This window comes from Lepeophtheirus salmonis, chromosome 1 (genome assembly GCF_016086655.4).
Source record: "Lepeophtheirus salmonis chromosome 1, UVic_Lsal_1.4, whole genome shotgun sequence".
Taxonomy (NCBI): domain Eukaryota; kingdom Metazoa; phylum Arthropoda; class Copepoda; order Siphonostomatoida; family Caligidae; genus Lepeophtheirus; species Lepeophtheirus salmonis.
This window is the reverse complement of record NC_052131.2, coordinates 13,606,709-13,615,078: the sequence shown is the minus strand read 5'-3', so window position 1 is coordinate 13,615,078 and position 8,370 is coordinate 13,606,709. Positions and strand designations below refer to the sequence as shown.

The 8,370-nt window shown below is 35.0% G+C and overlaps 1 protein-coding gene across 1 annotated transcript; it reads left to right on the top strand.

The window, feature by feature from the left end:
* The first annotated feature begins 4,007 nt into the window (after positions 1 to 4,007).
* LOC121117192 (uncharacterized) lies at positions 4,008 to 6,846 on the top strand. Its single transcript, XM_040711544.2, has one exon. It carries the CDS (start codon positions 4,206 to 4,208, stop codon positions 6,195 to 6,197), a length of 1,992 nt encoding a protein of 663 aa, XP_040567478.1. The 5' UTR covers positions 4,008 to 4,205; the 3' UTR covers positions 6,198 to 6,846.
* The last annotated feature ends 1,524 nt before the right edge of the window (positions 6,847 to 8,370 follow it).

The following is an 8,370-nucleotide window of genomic DNA, read 5'->3' as shown; positions in this document are numbered from 1 at the left end:
TAAATTCTAGCACTAAGTGTTTTGAAAGTTTGTGATTTTTAATTTTAAAATGGCCAATTCCTTAATTATATTCAAAAATTAAAAACTTTCATCAAATCCTATGTGTGGCCACATTAGCCAGCAATAATATAAAACTGTCTCCAAAATGTAACAAATAGTCAATATTTTGGCAGAAGATCTACTTTACTAGGGGATGATAAAAGTTATATAGTTGCCGAAATGGCCCTGTTCAAACTTGTATTTTATTATTTTAACTTGAACCTTAAAGATTAATTTGAAAAATAAATGGGTTAACGGATTTTAACTTCAAGTTAATCAATATAGGCCTTACAAATCCACATTAGTTGATAAAAGGTGTAAAAATGAATGCTCATGGTCGTTCCACTTTCTAATCAATCCATCACGGAAGTAGGAAGTGATTACCCTTCATTTTCTCAATTAACAGGGTACTCTCAATTCTAAAAAGGCACTTCATCACTTATTCTAGCTTTGTTTATTAAAATTACATTTCAGCTTATTAGAAATATTGTGGCTAATAATTATCAATTATATCCCACGTGACAAACCTTCGCTTCGGAACTATTGTAGACTTAGCAGGAATCCTTGTATGTAGATACAGGAAGTTACACCGTAATTTAACACTTTAGAATTTGTTTGTCAATATCCTACAAGATTTATTTTTTATGAACAGGGTTTGATATTAAGCAAAAAATGAACACCGTTCATCCTGTCGTTTCATTGTTGATCTCCTAAACGAAAAACAATTGAACAATTGAAGGAAAAATGTATGTATTGACTTCTCCAAAACATACGACCTGATTATTTTGCCTATCGGTGTCTACTGTAAACGCCTTCTCGTCCGAGAAGAACAAAAATCGGTTTCCATAATACCTCAGGCTTTTTGCACGATCAAATCGTAATTGTTGTTGTTGAGTGAGGAAAAACGTTCAATATGTTCCAGAGACTTGCCACCTGCTTTTTTTTTTTACAGCATTGGACGATCACTGATTTCTTCACCATTATTGACCTTTAACGTAATCCTCCAGATGTTGGTTCTACAGAAAGGTTTTTACAGCATCATAATTGCTAAATCTGGCGCGGACTAAACAAGCCACTTCTTGCCTTTTTTAGCTCATTTTTCGTTAATAAATAATATTTATCGTAGAGACTTGGTAAATCAGGCGTTCAAAAGGTAAACAATCGGATCTTCTTTATTGTTAAAACAACTTTTGCATAAAATTAACCAAGATCTCTCAAAACGCAATTAAAGTCATGTTCCAAAACGTTTTGACGGCCCGGTACATACAATATTATAGAAACGTCTTTATTAATAAACTTGAGATTCGTAAGTACATACATACAAACAGATACACATAATATTAAAATATATGTATTTTAAATTGTATTAAATGATATGCAGAGAAGGGCCACACTGGAGCCAGTAGCAGTACACACTCTTTCAACAATACAAAATATACTTCATCATGTACATATAGTATACAGTAATTATTGTTATTATTACATTCATATCAAGTCAATGTATTAAAATGAAGGAGATCATTCGGACTGACTACGCCACACCCACGGTTTTGTGCTCCTCGTCATCAAACTTCCTCAAATGCGAATTGTTTTTTCCTCTTTCTCTTCTAATCATCTCTATGAACTATGTATGTTCTTGTTACAACTTACATCCCTCTGAGGAAGTTCATTTCCTTGTCAATAAGTTGATTTTGTATGAAATTTGAGTTATCTGACTCGAGTGTTTCTCAAATTGTAGGTCCCGGAGTATTACCATATGCCCAGAAAAATGTAAGTTTTCGTTATCCAAAGAAAAAAAAGAACAAAAACTTTGTTCAATGTTGCCTTGATGACAGTTGCAACGGGGTTGGAGAGAGTGGGTTCAACCCCTTGGATATGGAAGTCGGGAAAAATAGGATATCATTAGGAAAATTAGTTATATTGAAGTTAAATAGACATTTTATCAAAAATGTTATTAAAAATATATTCAACAAAAAATCGAAACCTTAGGAGCGGAACTGGATGCGCCCCATGGCGGTTATACTTATTTCAATAATGCACCCTGGAATAAAAATGTTTGAGAAGTACTGTACCATAACAAGAGTCAGAGCTACAGAGGGATAAAATGAGTGTTGCCTCTTTCTAGCATACCTCCTTGATCTCTTAATTGGGTTCCAAATTATTATTTATATGTAGAAAAGTTGTTAAAGTGTCCCCTCTCACCCCTTTATGAGCCCCCTTGATCATGGAATGCTGTTGTTGGTCCTACATGGTCTCAGTTACTAGTTATAAAAAAATGAACAAGTACAATGAATTATTGTAGAGATTTGATCATTCATAATAACTCATTAACACATCCCAGGACCCTCATTCAATATGTATAATAAATGACTTGGCAACGGAAATGGGTCGGCCTCCTTTCTTTTATACTATGTTTCTCAACTATTTTGTCTAGTCCTTGCGAAATAGATAGGTGCTAATAAAGGATCCTGGCTGAGCACTATATGACTCCATTAACAAAGAACTCTGAAAATAAAAGCCTGTAGCTGTGTATAAATGACCATGGTAGTAGTAAATTATATGAACCCTCTCAAATTAAAGAAGCCAGGGGTTTAATCACCTATAAATTATAATGTGTTTTTGCACCATTGAAAAATAAAATTAAGGTGTTATGATCTCTCTGTATTTATTTTCCCCTTAAACCCTCTGCTAGCTCGTTTAAGAAACAGTAAACACAATATTAATATAACTAGCAGTAGGTGTATCAGATGTTTTCGGATACTTTCTTTGTACTGACTGATGGATGAAAAGATGATGCATCGGCGGCGTTCTTTCTTTCGAATAGAATTAACTAAAGTAAATATGTGAGAGTCTCTCTTGATTGCTAATGACGTTATAAATCCTGATATTCCTTTTCATATATAGAACGTTTCAGTTGACGTCAGCTCTGTTGATGTCGGTCATTTTGAGAGCCTGAACAACCAAGTTTTTTTAAACAATGAAACCCTTTTTTCATTCAGGAGTATATTCGATTATTGTATGTCAAAATAGGACTGAAAAATAAAATGACTTAAACATAACTGTCCGTCTGAAATCTACCTCTCTGTTGTCTAGTTGCAAAGTATTAGTAATATGTATTAAAGTATGTTAATACATCGTTAAAAAATCTTATTTCCATATTGTAGACAATAAAGTAAGCATTATAAAGGAAGGACTCATACATTTTTTTTCCAATGATCCTACTATTTCGATCCGAAATAAAATGAATATTTACAAATCTAGTCAGTTCATAGGAATTATCAGAATATAATATATTACTTTGATTAAATTCAAGTGTGACTGTTTTTCCTTGGCATCAATTAGTATTTAGTATTATGTTATTTTTGTTAATTTTTGAAGCCATTTGATGAACTTTCATCAAGATTTATTGGGAATTTGTCCATTTTATGTAGGAAAAATATCAACTATGGACCCCCCCCCCTAAAGAGTGTCGTCTTTAGTTATGAAAATGATAGAATTAATGACGTCAGTTAAATTGGTGTCGCTCTTCAAAAAATGTTTTATAGAAAAAGTAAAGTCTATAATTAATTAACTGCATTCGACCATGGACTATAGCATAAATTATACATATTCACTCAATTTTTCATTTTTATAAAACCCGTCTCACCAATACAGGGTGAATATTCAGCCTGGAAGAAGAAGTGGAAGGTGGAGAAATAAGGGGGGAGCATGAGAAAAGAGGGAGAGAGAGAGAGCCAGAGGGGGAAAGAAAACGCTCTTTTTTATTGTAAAATATGTTTGTATTAATGTGTGTGTATGTACTTTTTTTTTCTTTCGTAGTCGCATATGTGGTGTAGCTAAGGGGTAAATAAAATAATACTAGTAGTAGTAGTAGTACTCGTACGAAGCGCGCCTTGTTGTAGTGTTATTACTATTGTATTCTTCTTTTTTTACGTCGGGCGTGCCTGTCTTCGTATTTTCTAAAGGTGATTTTTATGATTCTCCATGGCAAAGCGCATATATTTTTCTTTCCCAAGATTTAGTTTTGTTTAAAGGTTTGTCGTTGAGGGAGTGTACGTCTATTATTTATTAATATTGTTATTGAATGTGAGTGATGATTCTTTTATGACTCCGAATTCAAAAATCGGACTTTAATACTTGAATAGACTTCGAGATACACATTTAGAATGGAAGTTCCAACGTCGAACATCGGGATTCGTAAATACAACGGTCATTGGCAAGACTATATTGATAGGGAATTAAATTCGATGGACCATCTCATTCAAAACAGTTTTGCAGAATTTAAAAAAGAAGTCCATGAGAATAACAAGAAAGGGTCTTCCTCCTTTTCTGCAACAGCCCCTCGGATTCGAAGAGCCTCTGAGGATGACGGAGCTCTCTTTCCGAGCGGCCCTGCTGGGATAAAAGTCCCTGTTCCAAACGTGTTTACTCTTCCTCGTCGATTGACATCAGCCCAAAAGGCCGTTCCTCAAGAGCCTTTCATTCCCAAATTTTCGGATGAGGCTCTACGAGAGTCCACCTATGTCCCACCAGGGATCAAAGAACTCGAATCACTCTACGCACCTATGAAAAACCTCAATTTACCTCTATTGAAGAAGACGGAACCCATTGGAGATATGCCCAAACTCCATCCCCTCCCTTTTTCTCAACCCTCAGAGGATGAGAGAGACGAATTAGAAACACTCTGCTCCGCCATGGAGGATATTCCTCCCATGCCTCCTCCAGTTCAATCACATGCCCTTCTTAGGGAAGGTTTTGGACATGACTTTAATCCACGCCGCCTACTTGGAGATTGGGGATCCAAAACCATTCGGGCCTCTATCCATGGACCTCCCGCTCCACCTAAAAGAACCAACTCGAAGCTCTCTTTGAGAAGACCAGCCTATTTAAATCTAAGTCGGGACTCCACTGCAAATAGATCCACTACCTTTCCTAAACCAAATCATCATAGAACCTCTTTGATGTCCACGGGATCATCTGAAAGTTCCGGCAGTTCTAGTCTAACTTCATCTTGCGACCAAACGCGTGTCGTCACTCCGACCTCCAGCAAAGATGAATCCTTTTTCTTCCGTGCTGTTACATCCTCTCCTCATGGTGACTACGAAGCAATTCATCCAAGTCGACTTGATACTACCATTGAAACCATTAAAACAGCTGTCGAGGAGGATGATTATATTAAAATGCAACCCGTTTTCACTTCCCGGGATAATTTTCATCGTCAGACACATTACATTAACTTACTTTACAATGCAGTTTCCGGAGGCTCTTTAGAACATCCCCAATATATGTCTATGATGAATGGAGGTCGTCGATCTGGGAGTGAGGAAGTCGTTAGTCATGTTTATGAAGAGCCTGAGAAGTGCAAAACAGACTCAGCTCTACGAGCAAGAAAGAAAAGAGCTAAAGCCATGGCTGAATATCGTGAACTTATGGCAGAGGTTGAGTGCAAAAGACTATATCGTATTGGACTTAATCTATTCAATCAATTCCCCATGTCAGGGATTGAGTATTTATCCCAGAGTTTCCTAGATCAGTCTCCCTCTTCTGTAGCTAAATTCCTTCATGACTGTTCTGGTCTCTCTAAGCACAAAGTAGGGGAGTACATAACTGAATTAGATAATCCATTTTGCATGAAAGTTCTAAGCTGCTTCATGGATTTGTTTGACTTTTCCAAGCTACGCGTTGATAAAGGAGTCAGAAAAGTTTTGGAGCTTGTTCATATTCCAGGTGATGCATCCCGTATACGTAAAATCCTGGAAGTATTCTCCAAACGCTACATCAAGTGTAACCCTAAATTTTGTGCTGAAGACCCTGCTCCTTCGGACGCAGTCATAGCATTCAGTTATGCCGTTCTTTTACTCATGACTGATGCTGCAGATGCACAGAAAAAGAAGAAGATGAGCCTCTCTGATTTTACAGACAGGCTTTCTCGCTTCATGATTGATCCAAAATTAGTCAAATCTGTTTACAAGGCCGTAAAGAAAGATGAGTTCAAAGATGGGGAGATCACTTCTATCAGACCCTTGTTCTTCAAGAAAAGATCCTTGAGCCTAATTCTCGAAAAACAGCCAGAATTGCTTCTCATTCTCGTCGTCTGGTATGCATTTGCGAAATGTACGAAGTCAATGACATTATGGCAAAGAAGGATCCGGATCTAAGTTCCCGAAAAAGAGACATTTTCCTATTCAATGACTTACTCATAGTGACTCGACAGTCTTCAAAGTTTGGGAAAAAGACCTCTCTAATATATAAAGACTCATTTCCACTTGTGGGACTCGAACTGAGTCTATTTCATACCTCAGTCTATGGCTTTGGTGTCCAAATTTGCAGAAAGGATGAGAGTGAGTCCGTTCTTCTCACACTCAATGCAGACTCAGAAATGGATAGGTATAAATTCGTCATGGACCTTCAAGAATCAATTCTTGAAGCTAATCAAACTGAAGAAGCCAAAAGGAAAATTAATCGTGTCTAAAGAAGAAGATGATGATATCTTTCCTAATCCTTCCTTCCTTCTTCTCTCTTTTAAGTCCCGGTATGGATAGATGATTCTGATGATGTGTCGTATCGTACATATATTCGTATCATCCAACAGTTTGTTGTAATATGTTCATTATCATATTGGATCTCATGTTTTTTTTTTTAAATTTGCCTATATTTTATATAACATTTAAAAGAAGATAAAAATTCCCTAATATTTATTACCCTTATCATATTTTATTGTGCCTTGAATTCTATGTATTATTTGTCTTACATTTATAGAAGCAGATTTGCAGAAAATTAAATATATATTTTTAATAATATAGTAAACATCTCTTTTTCTTATTTCACATCACGTGATCGTCCTTCTACCAATGAGCCGATGGATTGTTATATATATAGAAAATTTCGTCCATTTTGAAACGATTACTAAAAATATACATAGAAAATAATCTATAAATAGATTTTAAACATTTAATCTCCTCTTAATTCTTCTTATTAGAGAAGTGAAGGGGAAAAAACTGTCCTGGTATTGAAAAGATTCAGTGATGAGTACCTATAATGGTGATGGGTCAACTAACTCGACATGAATCCATCTGATCTATTTTAATTCCAAATCTACATATGATGTAGTTGATAGATTCTCATGGGAAAATGCTAACGCAAAACCCTCCAAATTCTTTGCGTATGGATCGACTTTAGTGTATTGTTATTTATTATTATCCTATCAACATTTTTGAATTGTATTCAAATCATAGTCCTTGACAGCTATGGCTAATATTAATTGGGAGTACGCCCATAAAATAGTCTCTAGCCATCTCTACGATTTCTTGTAGAATATATTATTGTAGGAGTAATTAAATTGCAGGACAATAATTCTTAAATTTTTTAAAGAAAATACACTCCACGAAACTGCTCCCATGAGAGAGAGAATCGGTTCGTTTTTTCAAATTCTAAAAACAATTATAGATTGTACATAGTTCATAGGTAGGTCCATATTGTATATAATAGAGGAGTTTCTTCTTCGGATAAATAATGAAATGTATACTATGAAATATTGTAGTGTATTTTTGATATCAGAAACGGTTAAAAAGAGATTTATTTAGTGTTTCAAATGTATGTATGTAATATCGAATTACTCTTTAGTTAAAGAAACATACGAAGGAAAGAAGAAAAATCTATAGACAAACTTATTTTACCTTTTACAGTACGAAACAGTTGTGATTAGATCAATCTCCCTATGTATGTAGGTAGATATTTCTTTATTTTTCAGCAAAAATACATTTGAGAGCGGATTGAAGAAGCTTCATATCACAAAAATGGGGCGATAAGGGATCAGTTGTAACAATTTAAAAGGATTTGACCCATATTATCTTGTTCCAATATCTTTGAAACAATAAAAAGTATACATACATATAAAAATACTTGATTAGATATAATCTTAAATATTAATTCCCATGATATTCTACGATTCCCAAAGATTCCAGTGAGTAAACTCGAATCCAAGCCAAAGGTTAAGGGACATCGAGGGGGTGCCAAGCAAAGCTAGGTTAACGAGTATAGATCTAAAAATCCTACACTAGTCCAAGACTTATTATTCTTAACCGAACAAATACGTTAGGTTATGACCAGTCTCGTGATAAAACTCAATCTATAAAAAATCGAGTTAGTTCAATCACACAAAAAATTATCTTTTTTTTATGTTTGGCCTTTGTAAAGAAAATATAATTTCGGTTCACAGTTTGAGACTAATGTTTATACCAAAATATCAGTTGATATCGGTCTAGAAAAAAGAACTTAGACCGAACAAAATACAAATCAGTCTTGGTACGAGTCTCGCGAATAGTAAACAAG

What these genes read in the sequence shown, in the direction of transcription:
- LOC121117192 (XM_040711544.2), top strand. Translation starts at nt 4,206, where the DNA reads ATGGAAGTTCCAACGTCGAACATCGGGATTCGTAAATACAACGGTCAT.